Source organism: Magnolia sinica, chromosome 2 (assembly GCF_029962835.1).
Source record: "Magnolia sinica isolate HGM2019 chromosome 2, MsV1, whole genome shotgun sequence".
NCBI classification, from domain to species: domain Eukaryota; kingdom Viridiplantae; phylum Streptophyta; class Magnoliopsida; order Magnoliales; family Magnoliaceae; genus Magnolia; species Magnolia sinica.
Window position 1 is genome coordinate 36,943,736 of NC_080574.1, and position 24,919 is coordinate 36,968,654.

Sequence of the window (24,919 nt, forward strand, 5' to 3'; positions counted from 1 at the left end):
GATGTGTTTTGGGTATTGGTTGGGGATGGTACGATACACTCACACACCCATTTTAACACTCTCCCTCTCTTTCAAAATTCTCGCTCCTTTTATTTTTTCTCTAGATATATCATAAAAAGCAACAGGTCTTAAATTTTAGACTCTGAAACTGATAGGTTCAAAAGATGATCTTTTAGACATCGTAATAGAAGCTGCTGGCAACTATAAAGTCCACATCACTCATTGAAGAAACAAGCCATGAATTTTTCTCAAATATTTACATTGACCAGGAGGGGAAGATGAGCTACAACTCTAAGTAGATAAAATGAATGCAGGTATTCTACTTGAAAACCTTAACTCCAACTTAAGCCCACAAGAGAAGCATTGGAGACAAAATATCAAGAGCATCAGACCTTGAAAAGACAGGCATAGACAGAATTTCCATCACCTCAGGATTGAAGGAACGAGGAAATTTGGACCTTGAGAAAACATGAAGCATGAGTTGAGCAACTTATATTAGGTATGACACTTTTAGCTAGTTTAGGATGTTCTTTCCATCAGAATAGGCAAAGAAGCCATTTCTCTGTAAAGATTCTTTACCTTTCCCATCGAGGTGCTGTGCAAAAGAGATGCAGGCATCTTATAGAATGCCCAATGTTAAAATCCTGTACATAAGACAGGAATCAAATTTTCGACCTAACAATATTCTATGAGAAAAGGTATGCATCACCAGAGGTCCGACTGAGCTCCTCCATCATTGAAAGGGACAATCTTTAGGCCCAGTGAATGTGTCCAAACTTTCATGAAACAATGATCTCCACTACTTTGATGTCATCGATCTTGAGAATGGATGACTTCGAATAAATTTGTTTGTCATTTTGACGGATGAGACCTAATTCTTCTTCCCTTCTATCTCCTTTACTGTCAGATCTTCTAGAAAAGACCTCAAAAGGTGGGTCAAATCTATCCTAGAGAGAGAAAATTGTCCCAAAACAGCAAGCCTAAGGGCCCTTTTGGGAGCATGTATTTGGAATGCATTGGATTCCAAATCACAAATCAAGGTGATTCTAAATCCTCAGTTGTGTCTGGCAGCTTGTAATCGGAATGCACTAGAATCCAAAAATAGAAGTGTATTGAAATTTTGTAGTATAGTTACGGGAATTTGAATTTGATTACTAAATCAACTTTAATATCCCTGATTAGTGTGCATATGTAATATTTGACAAAATGATTGTAATAAGCCCATTGAAATATATACTTTGGCCAAAAATGACAAAATTCCAAGCCTCGGGTAGGCCACAAGTATAGGATCACAAATGAGCGACTCGCCAACATTTTCTAACCATCGATTTACATGGCCAATGTTTGCACCGTTCAGATCATTCTATTGATGTAATTTTTAGTGATGCAACCGAAAATTTGATTGTTTTGGAGTATCATCAGTGTGCCACGTATACAATGGATTAGTAGCCTAGTGACACCCTTGTTACATTTGCGAAACCATGTATTTCAAATACCTCCAATTCCAAATACCTCCTAATCCATGCTGCCAAATGATTTCTGGATTCCGAATGCACTCAAATACACTCAAATCCACACCGCCAAACAACCCTAATCTCATTCTCAGCCCTAATCAGCCCAAACCTGTCCCAGCAATTGCTCCTAATTCATTCATATTCCTCAAGGAAACTACCTAATTCATTCATTTTCTTTTATTTAAATCATTACGGCCCTCACAGCCACCCCACAATATACATTTCATCAATACAATAAATTATTCAAGATATGCACAATATCTTGTTACCTGGAAGCTGAAGAAGATAAACTCTCTATACAAATGCTGATCAATTGCAAGTCCTGTATCACGAAATAAAAATTCATTCCTGCTTCACGGATATAAAATATATAGAAATTGAATGACTATCACATACATGCTCCGTACAAGTTTAATAAGTGGATAGCTTATCCACTGGCAGGAAATTACATGTTGATAATGCAAATTGAATAAATGGATAGCTACACTGGTGAGTTACTCATAAATGCAATTGCAGTTTATCGTATGCAATCTTAATAGCACATGGTTAGTGAAACATGATAAACTGTGGAAACGAAAATAGACTGTAAGAATGGTACCATAGTAGACATACAATGAGCAATCTTCAAGAGCAGAGGGTGTGGTTTTTGGAACTAAAAGATGATGAAGAAGAATTCCATGAGAATTCAGTAAAGGTTTCTAGATTAAATGTCCTTTTTGTAATAACAAACAAAAGTTTCTCATAGCGTGATTTACAAACCACGCTGCATCTCATTGTGTGGGAATTCTTTAGATAAGCAAAGCAGCCAGTTGTTGGATTTTCTCCAAGCAATCATTAGAAGCTGGAACCAAGGAAATGGCTGTGATAATGATGATCAGTAACTGTAATTTAGGGAGAAGATGGAAGAGGCGAAGAAGAGAGTTAGTGTAAGAGTTAGAATACAGAGCCTCCAGTCATCCTGTGTTGCAGCATACTTTTGGAGCTAGCATTGTATTTTTTTTAGATTTTATGCTCTTTAATGTAGAGCTTATCTCTTTTATACATTGGTGATCTCGCCCTCGAGATGGAGCATGTATATCATACGTGCCTAGCTAGGCAAGATAAACTGTAAATGAGAAGAGGAAGGGGCCAGAATATTAGCAAACTGCTCTCTGGAACGAACAAATGGAATGTAAAAAATCTTGGAAGCAATCTTCTCTTCTACCAAGTGACAGTTAGCCTCGATACATTTCATCCATTCATGAAAAACAGAAATAGGATTTGGGGCAATAAGAATAGTTGTTTGATTATCACAGTATAAGAAAGTACATGAAAATTGACTAAAACTCCTTTCTTTAAAAAATAATAATAATAATAAGTACTGAAACCCATTTCTAGAAATGATCAAGCAACCACTGACTACTTCTTGCTCTTCCATGTCACAAGATTACTATCCACAAATGTACAATAGCATATGGTGGCCCTTTTGTCTAAAGACGACTCAGCCCAATCAACATCACAGTAGCCACTTAGCTTCAATTGACCATGACTGGAATATAAAAGGCCTTTACCAGGCACGGAGTTTCGGTATTAAAGAATCATACATGCCTAGCTTGGCAAGATATCATACATGCTTAGCTTGGAGCATGTATATCATACATGCCTAGCTTGGCAAGATAAACTGTGAATGAGAAGAGGAAGGAGCCAGAATATAAGCAAACTGCTCTCTGGAACAAACAAATGGAATGTAAAAAATCTTGGAAGCAATCTTCGCTTCTATCGAGTGACAGTTAGCCTCGCTACATTCCATCCATTCATGAAAAACAGAAATAGGATTTGGGGCAATAAGAATAGTTGTTTGATTATCACAGTATAAGGAAGTACATGAAAATTGACTAAAACTCCTTTCTTTAAAAAAATAAATAAATAAATAAGTACTGAAACCCATTTCTAGAAATGATCAAGCAACCACTGACTACTTCTTGCTCTTCCATGTCACAAGATTACTATCCACAAATGTACAATAGCATATGGTGGCCCTTTTGTCTAAAGACGACTCAGCCCAATCAACATCACAGTAGCCACTTTGCTTCAATTGACCATGACTGGAATATAAAAGGCCTTTACCAGGCACGGAGTTTAGGTATTAAGAATCCTAAATGCTGCCTTGACATGATGAGTGCAGGGGAGTGCAAGAACTGAGTCACTAACCACCCCAACTGTGTAGGTAATGTCTAGATGAGTGATTGTGAGGTAGATAAGCCTTCATCTTGGTGATTCACGTCAAACATACAGATTGGATGGGATATATAAACCACAGTGGGCCCGACATCAACTAACGGTGGGCGTCCAATCCCAAAATTTCCTTACAATGTGGCCTACCTGAGTTTTGGATTGGCCTGATTTTTGAGTTCCAAGGTGAACATGAGGCAGTGCACCTAATGGACAGGATGGATCTCATGCACGATCCCCACGTGGGACTTACTTAGTAGTGAGCACGCCCGTGAACGCATCCATGTGGTCAGGCTGACATGGTTCCTTGCTCCCACCACAACAACCTTTCAGCTTCCTCATTATTTTGTGAAGAAATGCAAGTATACTTGCAAAATGCTTTGAAGGCCACACCAGCATGCGCAGACTATCGCATTGAGCACACTTGCATTTCATATAAACTAAGGAATGTGACAGGCTCATGAAGAAGAGGTTTCTAGGGAACACCACTTGTTATCATGGGTTAAAGGGGATCCCGGGCTCTTTGGGGTTGTGTTATATCCACTCCATCCATCCATTTCTCCAATTCATTTTACTGCATGATCCTAAACATGAAGGAGATTCAAAGCTCAAGTGGACCATATCAGATGCAGACATCAGTGGTGCACCCTTTAAAGTGTACCAGAGGAGGAGGCGTCGCCAACAAAGTACCGGAGCGGAGGAGTTGATGTGGATGGACATTGGGTCCATCGGACCCATTTTCTGACGCGCTACGAATGCAGGAGCAGCATGACCGCACCCTGACCATAGATCCATGGGTTGGATTTCACACCCTACCACACGGGTGTTTTAATTTTAGACGTTTTTGTTCTTTTTTCTTGTTTCAGGAGCTTTATTGCACTTTCTTTATTTTTTTTTGTTTTTTTGTTATTTTTCTTCTTTTCAGGGGCTTTAATGCACTTTTACTTTTCCATAGCTTATATATACGTTATGAGAAACACTATTTTCATTATTATTGAATGAATAGAAATTCGTATCTTTTCTTCCTCTTTATTCAAGAGATTAGGATTTCGAGATTGACCCTTGGGTGTTGAGGATTCCACCCCAATTTCAAGTTTCCTTCTTTCTACATCTTCGAGGTGTAGGAAAAGGTAAGAATCATCCTCCTTTTCTTTTGACACCAAAAGGACCTGTACTTTCTTCATCTCAAACCCTTCATTCTTCACCCATTTTGTTCCTCTCTGGATATCCCCTTTCTAGTTTGAACGGAAAAAAGGGATGGTTAGTCAGTAGAATCAGATCTGATCTTGACCGTGAACTAAGTTATGCTAAATCTAGGATATCCTCATATCTCTAGGTCCTCCGTTTTTACCGTTTACGTAATTTTATGCTAAGGGGCATGATCCTGACGGAATGACCTCATCTTTGTGTTGAGATTTACCTGATCCCTTTGATTGGAAACAGTTAATTAATTGGTGTATTTATTTGAACATTCTTTAACCTGATTATACATGCATCTAGGGTTAGGTCATCACATGTCCTTGCATCAAAGTTGGTATCAGAGCGACGGTTTAGCGTAGGTCAGTCTATTGTCAATTCATCTTTGTAGTGATAATTTTCTACAGAAACACTTTACCCAAATTTTAAAAATCATCAGTTCGACCCGCGTGACCGGCTCTGCAAAGGGGACATATTTTGTTGAGTTTAGTTAGCCATTTTTCCTAGGTTTTGTTGAGTCTCCATATACATCGAGGCCATATAAGGTAGTTGTATTGCATTGGTTTCATCGTTTTTACCCCTTTCTCGCACATAGATCTAGGACCATTCACATGTCATTCCTAGTGTATGCCCACGCGCACTGGTCGTGGATTCGGTCTCTATTACACCATGGACTCCAATCAATTTGTCAAGGCTATGAAGGGCCTAACTAAGAGAATGGATCAACAATTTTGAATCTTGAGGGATGATATCGCGCAGCAATTTGCGCATCAGGATGGTAGGTTCACACGTCTAGAGGAAAGAGCTGTGCATCTAGAGGCCGGTATTCCAACCGCTACTGTAGGTGGAGCCCAAGAAACCCCCGACACCGGGGTTGTCAATCAATCCCAAGTTGTGGGCCCTAATCTGCCTAGGGATGGTTTGAGCGCAGGCTAGGCCCGTGGGCCTAGTAACAGACACGATGGGGTATATCCATTACCACCCACACACAATCGTGATCATGTTCTTCCCGCCCAATGGGAGGGCCATGATGAGGTGCGTTGTCAATACCCATAAAGATATCATGAGCACAAGGACCCTGTTTCTAAGGTCATGAAAGGAATCAAGGTTGACGCCCCCAGTTTTACTGGGAGATTGGATCCCAAAGTTTTTTCCTACTAGTTAGCAGACATGTTTTGAACCACTTCTTTGAGTGGCACGATCTGCCAAACCCACGACGAGTCGAGTTCGCCAAGATGAAATTGATGGCCCAAGCAAAACTATATTGGGAAAATGTGGAGCGTCGCCGTGAGCGATCTAAAGAGGGGCCAGTTCTCTTTTGGATTGAGATGAAGAGTTGTTGCGAGAGAAGTATGTTCCCCTTTCTTACAGGCAAAGGCTGTTAGATCAATGGCACATTTTGCGCTAAGGATCCATGATAATGACGGAATACATCGCCAAGTTCGATGAATATATGATGAGGTGCGATGTGGATGAAGACCCTGCTGTGGTTATCTCCCGTTTCCGTATGGGCCTCAAGCCTGAGCTTCAGCAGGAGCTCACGCTTCACATGGTCACCAATCTGGAACATGCTTACCAAGTGGTGCAGGAACTGGAGCACTGTATGCGCCAGTCCAATGTGAGGGGGATTGATTTTTGACCTACTATGTCAAGAGTAGCTCCGCATGGAGCGAGACCAAAAGTCAGAATTCAACCCGGAGCTCAATCTGGTACCCAACCAGTCAACAAAAATCGAAGTAATAATATGGTTGGACCAATTAGTAGGTCGACGATGCCAGGGCAGTGATACCGCTGTGGTGGCATGAGTCACATCGTTGCCGATTGTTCAAATAAGGGTGGGCAGCCTTTGTTTCCGAACACCCCACAGAAGAAGAAGTGGCAAATAAAGTTGATGGTGACCAGAATGATGAGGAGATCATCATCCCCTCCCTTGACCCGGCTAGTGATGCTGAGGATGATACTGTGGAGACTATCTCACTTGTAGTGGTGAGGTGTACCTTGACCCAGATGAAGGAAAGCGAAGATTGGCGCAGAACTTATGCCAAGTGCGGAGAAAAAAGCTGCAAAGTGATCATAGACAGCGGAAGCTGTGAGAATGTAGTTTCCCCAGTTACTTTGAGTCGCCTGGGGTTGATGTCAGTCCCTCACCCAAACCTATACAGAGTTTCTTGGGTGGATGTGACATCCCTCCCTGTGACCCAGCGATGCCTTGTTCCGATTGAGTTTGAACCATACAAGGACAAGTTGTGGTGTGATGTGGTCACAATGGACGTTGGTCATATCATCTTAGGAAGGTCACGGCTCTATGACAAACATGTCACAATATTCGAGTGTATGAATAACTGTGTATTTAAGCATGAAGGAAAGAAGCTTGTCTTAAGCTCGCTCCCTCCCAAATCGTCAACATGAGCGAAAGATGTTACGTCCCCAGGGGGTCCTAAAAGTCAAAGGGCGCCTTAGTCGAAGTCTCTCCACATCATAAATGCTAATGAGTTTGAGAGAGAGACCAAGGCGGGGATTATGGTGTACGGCTTACTGGCTAGGGAAAGTACACCTGAGGTTGTTATAGGGATACCCCAGGAGGCTCGTCCAGTCCTAGAGGAGTTTCGGGACGTCTTCCCTGAAGACCTTCCTGATGAGCTTCCACCGATGCGAGACATTCAACATGCGATAGATCGCGTCCCAGGGGCGACCCTAACAAACCTCCCTCACTACAGACTAAACCCCACCGAGCATGCTGAGTTGAAGAGGCAGGTGGATAAATTGCTTAAAAAGTGATTCATTCGTGAGAGTCTGAGCCCGTGCGCCGTGCCCGTGCTTCTTACGCCCAAGAAAGACAAGACGTGGTGATGGGGACATTATGCGCACGCCCCCCCCACCCTACGCATGTACTCAATGAGGAGGAAGGCCCCACTAGCGATATGGATCGACGACGATATATATGGAGGACCTCTTAGTTAGGGGGCTATGCTATGAATCATTGGAGTGGACTCGATCATCATGTGGATCAAAACCATTAAATCTCATGATCGTGGCCCACTGCCCTAGATGATCTAGGATTTTGAGTTTTGGTTATTATTGCTATTAGAAACATCATGAATGGTTTTGATTGCATTGATTAATTGTTATTTTTGTTACTTCATCTCTAAGTCTTAGTGTGCACACATGCGCGGCTTTTGGGGTTTAGAGCTTTCTTATAAATAGGCAACCCCATGTACATTTTTTTTCATTGAAGCTTATGAATAAAATTCTGCATTTTTTCTTCTCTATGCCTCTGAGTTGAAGAAGCTAATTGGGTGCGAAACCCTCCCTTCCTCGAAGGACTAACTACCGTGGTGCGAAGCCACAATTTTTTTGTGATCGTTTAGAAATTGGTATGATCTAAAGCTTGTAATCTTGCACCTCATATTTAATTTCATGTCCTGCATCACGTGGCGCATGTGTGCGGATAGTAGAGCCATAAACAAGATCATTGTCAAGTTTCGGTTTTCCATCCTGAGGCTCGATGACATGCTTGACATAATAGTCACCTCTACTATCTTTTCGAAAATTGACCTCAAGAGTGGTTATCACCAAATTCATGTTCGCACGGGAGATAAATGGAAAACTGTCTTCGAGAAGAAGGACGGGTTGTACGAGTGGCTGGTTATGCCATTTGGGTTAACCAATGCCCCAAGTACGTTTATGAGGGTGATGACCCAGGTGCTGCAACCCTTTATGGGCAAGTTTTTAATTGTGTACTTCAATGATATCCTCATCTATAATACGTTCCCTAACCAACACATCGAGCACTTGAGGCAGGTCTGCAACGCCTTACGCATAGAAAAGTTCAATGTAAACCTCAAGAAGTGTTCTTTCTTAACATCCCGTGTTATCTTCCTAGGGTTCGTGGTATCGTAAGAGGGTATGCCTGCAAACCCTGAGAAAGTCAAGGCCATTGTCAATTGGCCCGAGCCGTGTACCATACACAACATGCGAAGCTTTCACAGCTTAGCTACGTTCTATCGGCGGTTCATCCGTGGATTTAGCTCGATTATGGCTCCCATCACAAATTGCATACGAAAAGGGGAGTTTCAATGGACTAAAGCCGCAGCATGGGCTTTTTCATAAATTAAGAAGAAGACGGAAGCGCCAGTCATGCGTCTACCTGACTTTAGCAAAGCCTTTGAGGTAGCATGTAATGCGTCAGCAATTGCCATAGGCAGAGTGTTAAGCCAAGAGGGACATCTTGTGGCCTTTTTCAATGAGAAGCTGAAAATGCTAAAAAACATTACTCCACTTATAACAAGGAGTTCTATGCGGTTATACAATCATTGCGCCATTGGCGGCATTATTTATTACTGCAAGAATTCGTCCTATTCTCTAATCATGAGGCCTTGAAATTTTTAGCTCTCAAAAGAAGTTGAGCCCTAGGCATGCCAAGTGGGCACAATTTCTTCAAGAGTACACATTTGTGCTAAATCACAAGGCCGGAAAAGAGAATAAGGTTGCTGACGCGCTTAGCCATCGTATCATGACGCTGCGGTCCATGAGTATTGAAGTTACAGGTTTTGAGCAACTCAAGGGTGAGTACTCAAACTGTCCTGATTTTGGGATCATTTATGCGTCATTGTCTAGTGACCCGCCCTCGAGGAGTGCAAAGTTCATTCTTACAGATGGATATCTTTTTAAATGGGACAAGCTCTGTATCCCACGTACATCCCTCCGTGATTTTCTAGTTTGGGAGCTGCATGCTGGAGGGATGACAAGTCACTTTGGTCGAGATAAAACAGTTGCCCTTGTGTCTAATCGTTTCTATTGGCCTAATCTCCAGTGAGATGTGGCTAAGATTGTAGGACAATGTCGGACATGTCAACTGGCGAAGCAGAGGAAGCAAAATACAAGTTTATATACTCATTTGACAGTTCCACATGCCCCGTGGCAAGATGTCAATATGGACTTCGTGCTTGGGCTTCCCAAGACTATACATAAGCACGACTCCATACTCGTGGTTGTTGATCGATTTTCTAAGATGGCCCATTTCCTACCCTGTTATAAGACCTCAGATGCCTCCCACGCTGCTAAGTTATTCTTTCGGGAGGTTGTCCGACTCCATGGAGTACCTAGATCCATCGTGTCTGATAGAGATACTAGGTTCACTAGTTATTTTTGGAAGACTCTCCGGCATCTTTTGGGTACAAGGCTCCAGTCTTCTTTAGCATATCACCCCCAATCAGATGGTCGAACAGAGTTAGTGAACCATAGCCTAGGGAATTTGTTAAGTTGTCTAGTTGGAGACCACCACAGGACCTAGGACACTGTTCTTCCCACAGCAGAGTTCGCATATAATTCTTCAGTGAACAGGTCCACAGGAATGAGCTCGTTTGAAATTGTTTCAGGTCTTAGACCCTGAGCCCCCATAGATTTGATCCCCATGGCTACCCCACATCGTCCTTCAGAGTTAGGAGAGTCATTCACCCAACATATACATGCATTGAATAGTGAAATCAGGAGGAAGATTAATTCAAGTAATGAACATTATAAACTTTATGCTGACACACACAGGAGATATAGGAAACTTCAACTTGGAGATGACATCATGGTTCATATTAGGTCTGATTGGTTTTCACATGGATCTGTGAAGAAGCTTTTTGCTCGTAGCATAGACCCACATAAAATTCTAAAAAGGTTGATGCTTATGTTGTTGATATCCCTACTACCATGGGCATTGGTTTCACATTTAATGTGGAAGATCTAGTTCCCTTTCACGAGCCATTACCTCTATCCACTGGTTCCCCTGTTTCTTCCTAGACCCCCCTATCCATCTTACATTCTCTTCCACTTGCACCGAGAAGAGACAAGATAGAGGAAATTTTGGACTCCGAGGCGGTTTCCACTCGCTCTGGGGGTTTCCAGAAATTCCTAGTCAAATGGAGGAATAGGCCCATTAGAGATAACTCTTGTATCACAGAGGCAAAGCTGCAGCGCATAGACCTCGATTTGCTCGAGAGATACAGGAGTTCACTTTTGCCAGTGACGAATTCTTCCTACCCGAGGAGAATTGATGTGGACATCAGTAGTGCACCCTTTAGCTTGTACCAGAGGAGGCATCGCCGACAGAGTACCGAAGCGGGGGAGTTGATGTGGATGAACGTTAGGTCCATCGGACCCATTTTCTAATGCACTACGAATGCAGGAGCGGCATGACCGCACCCTGACCATAGATCCAGGGGTCGGATTTCACACCCTACCATACGGATATTTTAGTTTTAGGAATTTTTGTTCTTTTTTCTTAACAAGATGGGTAGGCATGAAGGAAAGCCAAATAACTACATGATTCGCAAAGTGGAGAGAATTCAAGAGAGGTGTGCACTGTGCAGTTCATAGTTAGTAAAAGCAATAACGTTCAGTTCTAGCTAGAACTGTGGATCAATGAGTCTCCGCTTGTGATTCTTTTCCATCATCTATTTTCCTTGAACGGTCAGCAATTGTTATGAATTGCTTGGATGGGCTATTGTTTGGACCATCAAGTTGAGAAGATATACAATGGAAGACGGGTGCAGCCTTTTTGAAGATCTCACGGAACTGTTGAGTGGAACGGTTATTGATACACAGGCTAAAGACAGGAAAAACTAGACTCTCGCCTCAAATGGTCAATTTTCGGCAAATTCGATGTTTCTCAGACTCTCCTTGGAAAACAATGTACCATCCAAATGTTATGTGGCAGGCCCCCATCCCGCCAAGGGTCCGGGCCTTCACTTGGATAGCTATAATGAACAGGATTCTCACCATGGACAATCTGCAGAAACATATTTGGGCTCTGCCCAACATGTGCTTCATGTGCCACAACCACAAAGAAAGCGTCAATCATTTGTTCCTCCATTGTGTTGTTGCAAAGGAAGTGTGGAATCACTCTTCAGTTTTTCCAGCATTGCATGGGTCCTGAAGGGCTCCCTCCATAATGTTATCAATGGATGGAATGGGGGTTTGCTTTGAGGGAGAAGCAGTGTTTAATGGAAGATGGTCCCCTATAATATCATGTGGAGCCTCGCGAAAGGAATAGAAGCAGTTTCGAAAACAATACCAAGTCAATCAGTGCAATTGAGAGGGGTCTTGTCTTTATGTTATCAGGGTGGCTCTAGCTAGAGATGAATTCCGGGGCTTTTCTTTCTAGGAGATTATGAAGGAGTGGAAGGGTTAGGGAAGATGGAGAGTTCTGATTGTGAGGGGTATTTTCAATCCCCTCAGTGTTTTGAGTTGATCGGTCTGTCCCTATTCTAGCGACGAGAGGGTCACTAGCGGACTGGTTTCACTTCGTTCTACTCTCTTATCTTTGATTTAATAAAGTTTTTGTCCATGTTAAAAAAATGGTTGAAATGAGAACGAGAAAATTGAGAGGAAAATGGAAAAAAGATTGAAAAATGTACCCTTATAAGCATCTTGACCATGTCAAGATATGCAGGGTTATCATGGCAGATACGAGCCAATATGCCAACCAACTTCTGAAAGGACAAGTTTCACCATGTTTCATGTATCAGTACAGACCAATATGTATCTGATACAACTGTATTGGCCATTGGCTGATATGACCCCAATATTTGGAACTATAATAAGCACAGACGATGATGCATCCAGGACCATACATATCCAAAAACAGATGCATCATGCCACACCAGGTAGCCTATAGGAGATCGAGACAAAGAAATTGTCCAATTCGACTGTGGGTCCCCAAATGCAATCGGACGGTCTGAAGTAAGCGATTGGATTGTGGAGTCCACAAGTCCAATTGGGCAATTATTTCAGCGTTCTATACCAATTGATTATTCAAATTGTGGCTTGTATAAGCAACCGTACAGCACATATGGCAAGGTACGGTTAAGCGATTGGTATACATGGCCCAGGATGATATAGAAAGTATGTTAGTAGAAATAGGATTTCATAATGGTATTAATCACCCTTTTATGTCAACTGATTGCCCTATTTAATGTCTAAATACAACTGTACAGCTGTTACAGGTTCAGCTATATACTATATGGCCGATATGTTGGGAGTTCCAGCTGAAACAGGAATCCCAGATGGCATTAAACGTGTCTATCTACCTACTTTTGCTTAATTTTGAGGATTTTACATGCCAAATGAGATTTTCATCACCATACAGCCTCTAAAGTCAATATGATTGTATGGAATATCTCCTTAAGCTGATGCATAGGGAAGTATAGTTGGAGTAATCTATTTACAACTTTTAGGTATCTTATTACAGTTTGAATATATTTAGGTAGAGCTGGGCCCGGGACGACTCGACTCAGCAAACTCGAGTCATCCGACTCGTTCAGATCCAGCTCGATCAGAACCGAGTGGGTGAGTCGAGCCGAATTGAGTTGACTTCATCCAATCCAAACTCAAACCAAGTCAAGTTCGAGTCACCCAGTACCTCGACTCAACCCAAAACTAACTCGACTCGAACCGAAACTCGACTCGTACATATATATTAAAAAAAAACTCAAATCAGACATTTCAAATATGAGATGCTGTGTAGCTGATGGAGAGGCTGCAAGTTTGGCAAGTGAATCTAACTTTTGAGTTGTGATTTCAGCCCGTGGATACCCACTGCACCTGACCCGACTCGGTGCCGACTCGGTACTTGTGACCAGGTCGGACTCCGTCCAGATTAGTCTAGGCCAGACCCGGACTCAGATTGGGTCAGGCATGCTGGACTCGATACCTAGTCAAGTCAAGTTCGGGTCAGGCCTATTTCAAAACCAGATCGAGTCGGGTCAGCCCTAACTCAGTCCAACTCAACTCGATGCCCAGCTCTATATTAGGACAACCTTTAAGAGAACCAGGGAATCTCAATGAAACTTAAACTAGATCCTATTGGTTAACCAATAGGATCTAGTTTAAGTTTCATTGAGATTCCTTTATTAAAAAGGTCTATTAATAAACCTAATCCCATACAAATAGACATACTCCAGATTATTTCTGATTTAAAGCAAGTTATTTAAGATTTTCTTCCCTGGAGAATATGGTGGTGAATGTGAATACTAGGTTCGACTATAAGGCTGTTTGTGTATACAAACAGCCTTTTTATTTGGTCTTTCATCACAGCATGCGACTTACTGGAGAAGATTGGAGCCTTATTTTTGCAAGTAGTTTCAGATTTATTCAAATTTAGTTCTAATTCTTTGATTTGCTTGCATCAGATGGGTTGCTGCTGTTTATGATCATTCTGCGATTATTATTATCTAAATGCAGCCACGATCATGAAAGATTGGAGAAGAAAATGCCTGGTTTTGGGATGGAATGGACTCCATTTTCCATGCAGAAAATGGTCATGAAAAGATAGTAGACAGATGAGTGTGAAAGAAAAGAAGGGAGAGAGGAGTTTCTATTCTTACTCGGTGGTATTGTTGTTGCTGATGATAGAGTTAGGGGAAACAAGAGTGAGCAACGCGCCTGCCTTTGCATTTTAGAATAGTAGCCATCATTGCCATTGCAGTGATCGCTTAACTTGTCTTTACAGTCTATGAAGAGGATGCACTTGAGATCCTTGCTCTGCTTATCTGATTGGTGATGCGAGATGCATCGTCTAAACGATTCGCTCTCTGGTAAATGCCAGCAGCAACAAGATGCAAGTCTTTCTTGTTAACGTTCGGATCAGAGTCTAGCCTCTCAAATAAAGACTCCAATGCCTTAAAATCCCGCTGTGCACCCAAGAGGCTCAGCATTTGAAAATGCACTTGATCCGAAAGCATACAATCCTCTTCCTGCATCTCCTCGTAAATAGCCTCAGCCTTGCCAAATTCTTGCATCTTCCCATAAGCATTCAGCACAAGAGCGAAGGTGTTAGAACTGGGAAGGTACCCAACTGATCTCATCTTCTCAAACACCTCAACAGCATTCCTGTGCTTCCGATTCCTCGAGAAGAGGTCAATCATAGATCTGAAGACCGATATATCCTTCACCTCTCCAGCATCAAACGCCTGGCGGAAAAGCCAGGTGGCCTCTTCAAGCCGACCAGCATTTGCAAGAATCGTGATTGCCGTCTCCTTGGGGATGTTGTCCGGGTGTTTGAGCTCATGGAGCAACCGCTTGGCATGTGCAACCAAACCTGCTCTCTCATACGTAACAATCATCGTCTGGTAAAGGACATCATCAATCTCGACACCGGAGCTTCTCAGCTTCTGGAACAACGTTGCCGCCCTGTCCAATTTCCCCGCCTTCCCCCATATCGAGATGATCGTCGAGTAGGTGACCGCATTGGGCACAATCCCTCTCTCCTGCATCTCCTGCACAAGATTGGTCGCCTTCTCGTGCTCCAGAGACTTGCCGTAGATCTTTATCATGGTGTTGTAAGTAACAACATTCTGCTCGATGCCCTTCCTCTGCATCAGCCGGAAGAGGTGGATGGCTTCACCAAAGAGCTCAGCCTCACCATAGACCCTCAAGATGGTATTATAGCTGACAACACTTGGCTCAATCCCCATCTTCCTCAAGCTCCAGAACAGGCGGTCTGCCTCCTTTGCCATGTCCAACTGGCCATAGACATCGATCATGATGTTGCAGGTCGTGAGGTCAAGAGGGCAGCGGGAGGCATTCATCTCAGAAAATATGGACAATGCCTCAACGAACCTGCCATCATCGACATAAGCAGCCAGTAAGGTGGAGTAGCTGACAGTGTCAGGTGGCACACCAGATGACTGCATTTCGTCGAGCAGGCAGCGGGCCTCACGAAAAAGCTTCGCCCTGCCGAATACATGGAGCATGGAATTGTAGGCAATGAGGTCGGGAGAGATGCCAGAACGCCTGAGGCGGGAGAAGAGGGAGATGGCCTTGGAGTAGTCACGGAGCTTGCGGGCAAGGTCAATGAGGTTGCTGTAGAGAATGAGGTCGGCGGAGACGCGGTCCTGCTCCATTTGCTGAAGCCAGGAGAGGGCGGCATCAAGAAGGCCCGCCTTGCCGAGGTGAGCGATGAGGGTGGAATATGTGAATCGGTCAGGAGCGAGAGAGCGGTGTCGGCGCATCTCGTCGACAAGGCCCATAGCAAGCTCCCACTGGCGAGCGCGGAGGACATTGCGGAGAACGACATTGTAGGCGAAGATGGAGGGAGGGTAGGAAGCGCGGTCGAGCATCCAGTCCAGGAGAGCAAGGGAGCGGCGCCAATCAGACTCGCGGGAGAGGACGGAGACCATGAATCTGAGGGAGAGATTCTTGGATGCGCCAGGTGCGTAGGGGGACATGAGAGCGTGGAGCTCGTCCGGGGTCGTCGTTTGGCTTAAGGAGCGGATCAGCTCCTCCATGTCCATGTTGTGGTCCCAGTAGTACGGCATTTGCTGCGGCTGCTGATTTTGGCGGGAATGGCGTGGACGGTGGTGATCGCGACGATGAGGACGGAGAGGTGGTGGTTGGGGTGGGGTTGGGGTATTTGATTTTCTTCGCCTCCATACATCTTTCCTGCTGTAAGAAGACGCAGCTGCTGCTGCTGCTCGTGTTTTTGATGAGAAGGAAGCAGAGAAATTCCATCTCGCCAATGAGTCGTTGGGAGTAGCAGCAGTGATAGAGACAGAATGAAGGAAGGCGATCGTCTCTAGCATGACTGTAGAGATTGCAGGGTATATTTAGAGGGAGAATGAAAGACAGTAGATTGCCAGCGGTTCTGAAAGCATCTGTGTATCTGCAACAGGGTGCATTTGGTTGCTGAAGCCTTAGAAGTAGGCGGCAATGGGCTGGGCGAGCTAGACACTGGGCTAAGACCACGGCGCCCGTGCCTAGGCCAATGATTAATGGCCTGGGCTGGCCCCGACTGGGTGGTGAATCAGCTTACAGGTGTGTTGGAAGGCACTTGCTCAAAATAATCATTTGTATTTTCTTTATGCGTTTCTGTTTTTAAACTTCACCTCACGTATTAGTTTTAGTTGCTTAGGATATGCAAAAGAATAATCTAAATGTATTGATGTCGATTCAATTAAAGTAATCCACGCGTGTGAGCCAGAGACCGAGTTGTTCGTGTGAGAGTAAAAATGCATGGGTGGGCTGGGGTCTGCTTGACTAAAAGGCTTTGATTGAATTGTTGGTGTCCCCTCTGTAGATTTGGACAAATCAAAGACTAGATGGGGATCCAATTATCGACCCAGGACAAATTGAAGACTAGATGGGGATCCAATTATTGACCCAGGACAAATCAAAGACTAGATGGGGATCCAATTATCCTCCCAACCACCAGTTTATACTCCATTCATGCAATTGTGAAAAGATATGAGTTAGCCCTTCCAAATGAGTTTTTTTTGCCATGTGACAATAGATGTGATTTTATAGCCTTAAGGACTTTTTCTTTCATCAATTTTTAAGTTTGTGTGCCTTTCAAATAAACGAGAGTTTACAAATAAATAAAATAAGGCTAAACAATGTTAGTTTTATTAATATTCAAAATGTGTGGTCCATTACAATCGAAAAAATAATAATAAACTAAATAAATAAAAGAAAGCAAAATTAAATTAAGATAAATACCTGATTCGCCTATCAAAACAAACAATCAAGGCGGGTAGTCAGCAGGATGTGACTAAACTGATATGAACAACCGAATCGACACTCAAATGGACATGATCCTACCACTTAAGGTTGAGGATATTTACCAATACTCCTAAGATATTGTAGCGAAAGCCGCTATACAATAGCTACCTATGCTAAACTAAAGTAAGGAAATGAAAGATAAACAAAAGTAGATAGATGTGTTTGACGTGGGGCATCAAGCTCTTTTTCGTGTGCTCCTTTTATAACTTTGTCGATGTAGTGAAACCCCTCACTGGGCTTCCTTGTTACTTATGGATCCATCGTGCTCACATCACAGTTCTGGATATGGAAATCCCCTTTATTGCTCCAAAATTGGTAACTTGGATTCGGAAAAAGGACTCCGTACAAACCTAGACTCGTTGGCTCATGGTCTACTAAAGATCAAGCTCGAAACCACCAAAATTTTTCTAATGAAGATAGCTAAATCAAGATCCACTAACCTCAAGGGCTAAACTTGGAGCGATCACGGCCAGTCAACATCTTTACCGATTGCCCACCTTATCAACTTCGAGGTGTTGGACGGTCCAAATCAAACCACCTCCTTCATTTAACCATTTGTAAGGTAATGGTTTCGAGTGAGGAGGGATTTGACACTTGATATTAATCTATTATATCAGGCCAAGTTAGATATAGTTCTCTCATACTCTTGATTCTGATTAATATATGGAATGGGGAATCTGACCAAACTAATGTGTCTATCTTTCTCGACTTAGGTCTGAACCACAATTGAATTGGTTTTAGAACATTCTCGAGTGTTGTTGACTCTCCGAACGTCTCCCATTTTGGAAGGATTGTGAAAGACAGCCTCACTGAAAATATCATCGACATATTTGTGATTAGATTCATTCTTCCGGCAAGTTTTTATAAACATGTCGGGTACATTGCCTCGTAAATGGGCACGTTGATCATGGTCATGTGCCATACAAATATTCATCCTCCTAAAGACATGCGTAAGGGCTTGTTCAATTACATTAATAACGAAATGTATAATGTCGAAGGAAAATCAACCGAAGATTTCTTTGAGAGCGAGTATGATTTCATGTGTGCCAAACACATAATGTCACCACATGATGGTTTTTTATTAGACTACATGACAGGACATGGAGACCTTTCCATACATCAAGGGGTTTATATAATGGGCTTGCCTTAGACAAACAATACCTAGAAAGTGTGATTCTCAATTGAACTATATGATCCATTTGTCATTTTAATCTTTTTGTTAGGCTTTAATTTTTATTTTATGCCACCAATAACCTTTATTTGATTCAATTAAACATGCACAAAAATAATCAAATGGGTTGTGTGTATGGAAACCTTTCCATACACCTAAGGGTTTATATGATAGGCTTGCCATGGATGGATGATATGCAAAAACTAGTCTCAATAATATTATTTCAAACTTTGGATCATCATACTCTCTTTGCTATGCTTTTTCTTTCTTTCTTTCTTCTTTTCTTTTTTTTTTTAATGCTCTTACCTTTAGTTACTCATATAAGACTTAAACAAAATAGTCTGCCTAAGAGCAACATGACAAATATAATTGAGATTTTGAAAATCTCAAGATAATACCACAAAAAAATACACTAACCAATATTATCATATTATTGTGATATTTTCAAATTATCGGTCAATTTTCAAATATCACATCGTTATTCCGATACTGGTACAAAAAGAAGAAAAAATCAATTGAAACCGTCAAGAAAATTGATATATTACTATGAGGCACTTGAGATGTGTGGGCCCCACCATGATGTATCTCAGAAATCCACCCCATCAATTAGATGCACCATTCCATGGTGGGCCACAGGCCTAAAAATCACACCAACTCGTGATTTAAGTGGGACACACCACAAACAACAATTGAGAGTGGTTACCCACACATTGAACCCCTCATGATCATTTATAGGGCCCACTGAGATGTGGTTTAGACATCCAGCCTATCCATTGTGTATGTCCCACTTGGACGAGGGGTCACACCAAGTTTCTGCCGTATCCAATACTCATGTGGGCCCTACCAAGTTTGTTTAGATGTTTTAGGCATGTTTTCAAACAATTTTAAATGGTGTGACCCGCCTAAGTTCAGACTGATTTTTGGGATATCCTATAAACTAGGGGAGACCACCAAATGCACGGTGTGGATGCCCAACACACATTATTGTGAGTCCACATAGCTCGACCTCATGGTGTGTGTGTATATATATTAAATAATTTAATTTTCAGCAAGATTTTTCTTAATAATATTTTGAGAAAAACTTCGAGTTTGCAAATATCCCAAAAATATTCCAAGAAATTGTCAAAAAAGAGATTCGCCACCATGCGTAGGGGTGGCAATGGGCAGGTGGCCCGCCCCATCACCCTAAACTTGGCTTGAGGACTGGGCTGGGGCTTGAAATCTATCCCAATCCCCAGGCCAATAATGAATGGTGCAACCAAGTCAAAACATCGAGTGGGCCATTGTTGAGACAGTCCAAAGACATTTGTTGATGATTTACAAATTTCAATCAATGTCCATGTGTAACTTCAGCACAATAGTTAGATAAAAGTCATGTTTCAATTATTCAAATAATTTGCATGTAACATTTGTTTCTCGAGAATTTAACTTGGAAATGGAGAGATAGCTCCACCCCATGGGGGCCTTTTTTATACGTTTATTCGCGTAATAAAATTTAAAGAAATGGAATAAACTTTGGGATTCTGATTCTTATATTTTTCTAAGGGGATGGTAATTTTTCCTTAGTGACACATGGCAAATCCAATCATTAATTTGAAGTCTCCATTCATGCATAGCAGGGTAATATGACCCCGGGTAGGCAAGAATAAAAAACGCAGATAGAGAAGGGTGTAAGAAAGGTGTGTGAATGTCAGTATGCTGTGACCTTGTTGGAATGTGTAGGTGACCCAAAATGTGAGAACGAAAAGGAAAAATCAGACACCCTTTTTTTTAAGTAAAAGGGGTGATTGAATGTCTTGATTCTAACTCTACTCTTTTGCCTTCAGTATCTTCTTCAACTTGAATTAAGTGCGCTTCCTATGTGGGAAAAGGAGAGACGTTATCAAGATTGTCAAGCTATAAAAAGCAACATCTCGCCGGATCCTTGCGAGTAGGCACAATTGATCTATAGACATCTTAACAGCTCTATTTCCCTTTCCCTACCTTTTTTATGGTCTAATGCGTTGGGGTTTATATAGACCCTCAACTGGTGTTTCAAGCACCGGTTGAAGACCCATACCTTGCTTTTTTACTTTTGATAAAGGGCCCACCCACGGTGGGTGGGTTATTATCACCACGACGGGTTGCTTCTTTTATAACGGGTAGCTCAAGTGTATGTGTAAGAGTTTTGTCACTTTTTAGACTGTAACAATCATTTTTAAGGTTACAATGTTGTTGAGGTTTTGTACATTGCTAGTCTTCGAATATTGGCTTATCAAGTCCGGTGATTGTCTTTGGGGGATGCTGAGGAACCTTTTGATTCAATTTTTGTGGACCCTTGATACCATTGGAGTTGGAAAAATATGGCTTTATCATTGTTTATATACTTTTGAGATGTCCGGACATCCTAAGAGATTGGTCATCATCTATGTGAATCAGGTTATGGGAGTGCCAATGTGACCCATGAATCATCCTTGGGTCATGCGAGGAATCTTTTTTAGCCAAATCGTCTGGGTTTCCAAGGTTTCTTAGGCTGTCAAGAGATGGTTATCCGTGATGTTTGCTTTTTCAACTTTTCGAGGAATCCTGACGATTTGAACAGTATTGTTTTGGTTGACCCCTGTATTGGTCGATCTGGTCTGACCAACATTTCTTGAACTTGCCCAAAATGCACTCATTACCCTGTATCATCTTACATTGTCTGCCAAACTCTTGGATATGTTCTTTACTGAAGTTTAACTTGTAGACACCCCACCCCGGGCCAATAAGCTACTTAAGATTGAACCAATGGATGGTCAACCTAAACCCTAATCATGAATCCTAACCCTAGAGGCCTAAACACTAAGAATTATAATCCTAAACCATAAACTCAACCTAATCCGTCTAGTCTTGAAACTCTAGGACCCTAAAACCCTAGAACCTCGAGTCAACTTAGTGAGTTGACTCACCGAGTCAACTAACCTGATCAGCCTACCCAATCCAATAACCAAGTCAACTCACTTTGTCAAGCCCAACCCTAAACTAAGCCCGAGCCAAAGCCCGAAACCAGAGGTGGGGCAACAACTTGAACTTGGTAAAGCAAAAGACAAAACCCCCCACATGCTTGAGTGAGGACTCCTTCCAAAATAGGTCCCACAAGGGGGTGGTGTCACCCAGGTAGCATGCCTCCTCTTTTGGCAAACACCCTCCAAGCATGTGGAGTCTCCCTTTGTGAATCCTAAGTGTGCGACAAATGTATATATACTCTTATGCCCCTCTCTAAACCCATATTTACCATTTTACCAACCCATCCAACTACTAAGATGATGCCACATGAAAATCTCAAATACAAACCATCCAGCCATATTTTACCCTTGAACTTGGCAAGAATTACAAGAAAACCGGATTTGGGAGCTATAAATAACCCCATTCCCTTCCCATTTTAGGCATTAATTCCCATTTTAGGTACTCATTTCCATTTCAAGCATCCACTCCCATTTCAAAACATCCTCATCCCATAGGGATTTAGCTATCTAGTCATCCCATCCTATCCATCGAGGAAAGCGAGAGCAAGAGAAAGAGAGTCTAGCCCTGGTCTAGCCTAACCTAGTCAGAGTCTAAGTCTCCTGAGCTACCTAAGTCCTAATTCAAGCCACTCGATCTAACATTTGTGATATACTATCGTCGTCTAACCATTCAAACCTCAATCGATTTCATCTAATTATGAGCATTAACATTGTGCAATACTCATTCCCTTCTCAACCCCTCTACTCATCAAATACACCATCACTGCATTGCATTACATTATTTTATCACATCTAAATGGCTCGGACGTATGCTATGTGGCTTGCCATGCGATATAATCAGAGCTTGCCCACCAGAAACTCTGCCAATTAGCTTCTGTTTTTCATAAGCATCAATACAGCATCAAACATCCTACACATCACAATTCCATATACATAGTACTTAGCACTCAGTTAGTTCAAATGTATGCTTCGCGACTTGTCGATATAATCGGATCATGCCCATCAGAAATTTAAACAGATTAGTCATTATAATCATTAATTCATCTTTGTTGTGTGAGGATTAATCCTATCTCATATAAATTAGTTAGATATTATGAAGTAGAGATCGTACACTCGTACGGTCAAAGTGGGTGCCTAACACTTTCCCTCTTTGTAACCGTGATCCCTTACTCAGAATCTTTAGAACACAAACTCATGAGTCATCTTAGGGCAATGGATTTTCGGATTCTCAGTCTTAAGCATTTGTACAAGGTCTAATTGACTGTAGATTCAAAGTAATTGGTTAGTGACAACTTTAGTTAAACATAACGCGCTCTTAACCATAGCTCCCAAAGCCCGAGAGAGAGAGAGAGAGAGAGAGAGAGAGAGAGGAAACTCACAGAAGCAAGTTGAATCCATTTAGAATCCAGCGTCCACAGAATGACGACTCTAAACCCGACTTGAAAAACAAGATCTTACAAATTCCTGATAAATATCAATTATCGCACACTTGCATATGCATTTGCATCCATTCCAAAAACTAAAAAAACTTTTTTTTTTAAAGCACCTCTATGAGTCAGGCACTCTAAAAAAAATCCTCTCTTATTACAACATAATTCACACCAAATCGTAGATAGCCATGGCTGACCATGAGGAAAAAGTTCATCACTTCCCCGCTCTCGACATGGAAGACACTCAACCTTTACAAACCCATCCTACAGAAGTTGTGTCGGTGACCTGCATCCAAGAACTGGCACAAGGAGTGAAGGCAACGTAAGAAATGCTCCCCCAATTTATACAATCACAAGCCACATTGGTCAATAATCAAGTTAGCTAAGCACAACAACCGCTAGCTCTGACACTTCTTCCTGCCTCCAGTTTAGTCTACTATAGTCATGGGAATCCACACAGAACATCTGATACCCTCTCGACGAAGACCACTCGCCAACACAGCCTTCCACCTCAAGGCATTTTTCCAAGATCCTCCCATGAACGAGAGTCAGTTCTATCATCCCACAGCTAGGACTCCTAGTCAATTCCAACACCCTCTCCCTAATGGGAGTTTCAATCAATCATAATCTCCCCTTGTAACTAGGGTTTCTCTGTTGTTTCCTTTTCCAGTTCCATTCCAACAAACTCCCCATAATGAGAGGAATCACCAGGTCCAACCTCCTCCAAGCGGGAGTCATAAGGGTACCAATGAGGCCAATTATTATGAGAAGGGGACATTTCAGGCCTGGCAAGAGGCAAAACCATTCTTATCTGATCCCACTAATATTGAACAAATCCGAGAGCAATTACAAGAAAACGAAGAGGAAGTTGTAGAAGCAGCAGGGGTGGATCTTTCATGCATCCACCAAGTTTAGGGACATCTATCCTTTTCTTAATGCAAAGGTATATCTTGACTTTGAGGTATCAAAATTCAAAAGGTATGATGGTACAACCATGAAAGGTGCCCTGTAAACCACTTAAGAGCATTTGTGGAGAGCTGAATATTGTGGCAGGTAACGATGAAGTGTCGATCTGTCCATTTCAGAAGTCCTTGAAAGGTGACATGTTAGATTGGTACACATCACTGAACTCAAAACTTGGGAACAACTTTCCCAAGCATTCATTGATCACTTTGTATACAATCTTAACTCAATACCCATAAGGACGGATATTGCTACCTTAAGGCAAGGGGATGATGAACCATTGTCAACTTACAGTGGACAGTGGTGGGTCATGACCGTCAGAATGAAGACAACCATCGACAATGAGGAGCAAATCTCCATGATCATCCACTTAACAAACTCAAGTATCTTTGGATGCCTTGTCTCGTATCCGTATGTCAACTTTACCCAACTCATCCGTTAGGAAGCAAGTTAAGGCTAAAATAAGGGTTGTGACGATCACGCCTTTATGACTTCATAAGGCCTCCTCGGTACAACCGATAGTGGAAGGAAGACCTATTGGATACAAGAATGATAACATAAGTGTTTCCGCACCTCATTCAATGGAAGATGACAATCTCATCACCTCTACCCAAGGCACACCACTCGCCCCTCAACAGGGACAACAACAACAACAATAACTAAGATGGAATGCACAATATCTCAATCACGGTTGGCAAATGGGAATGGCTCAGGAGCCCAGGCAGTTCACACTAATAGACAAAATCTTACAGCGAAATGTTAATAACGCTAGTCCAAGGGTGACTTCTTACCCCGCTCCCTCCTAGGCCCTCACCGAACCCTTTGTCGCCAACTTATAATGAAAATGAGTACTGTGCATACCACCAAGCTAGAGGTTACACAACGGATCACTGTTTCACATTG

At 42.3% G+C, this 24,919-nt stretch overlaps 1 protein-coding gene across 1 annotated transcript; it reads right to left on the minus strand.

Moving 5' to 3' along the window:
• Window positions 1–1,509: 1,509 nt before the first annotated feature.
• LOC131236963 (pentatricopeptide repeat-containing protein At5g39980, chloroplastic) lies at window positions 1,510–16,740 on the minus strand. The gene is made up of 2 exons (XM_058234549.1): window positions 14,297–16,740; window positions 1,510–1,836 (listed from the first exon to the last, which is right to left on the minus strand). Exon 1 carries the CDS (start codon window positions 16,490–16,492, stop codon window positions 14,423–14,425), a length of 2,070 nt encoding a protein of 689 aa, XP_058090532.1. The 5' UTR covers window positions 16,493–16,740; the 3' UTR covers window positions 1,510–1,836; window positions 14,297–14,422.
• Window positions 16,741–24,919: the final 8,179 nt, after the last annotated feature.

Coding starts and splice junctions, on each gene's coding strand:
- LOC131236963 (XM_058234549.1), bottom strand. CDS start 16,492: ATGCTAGAGACGATCGCCTTCCTTCATTCTGTCTCTATCACTGCTGCT.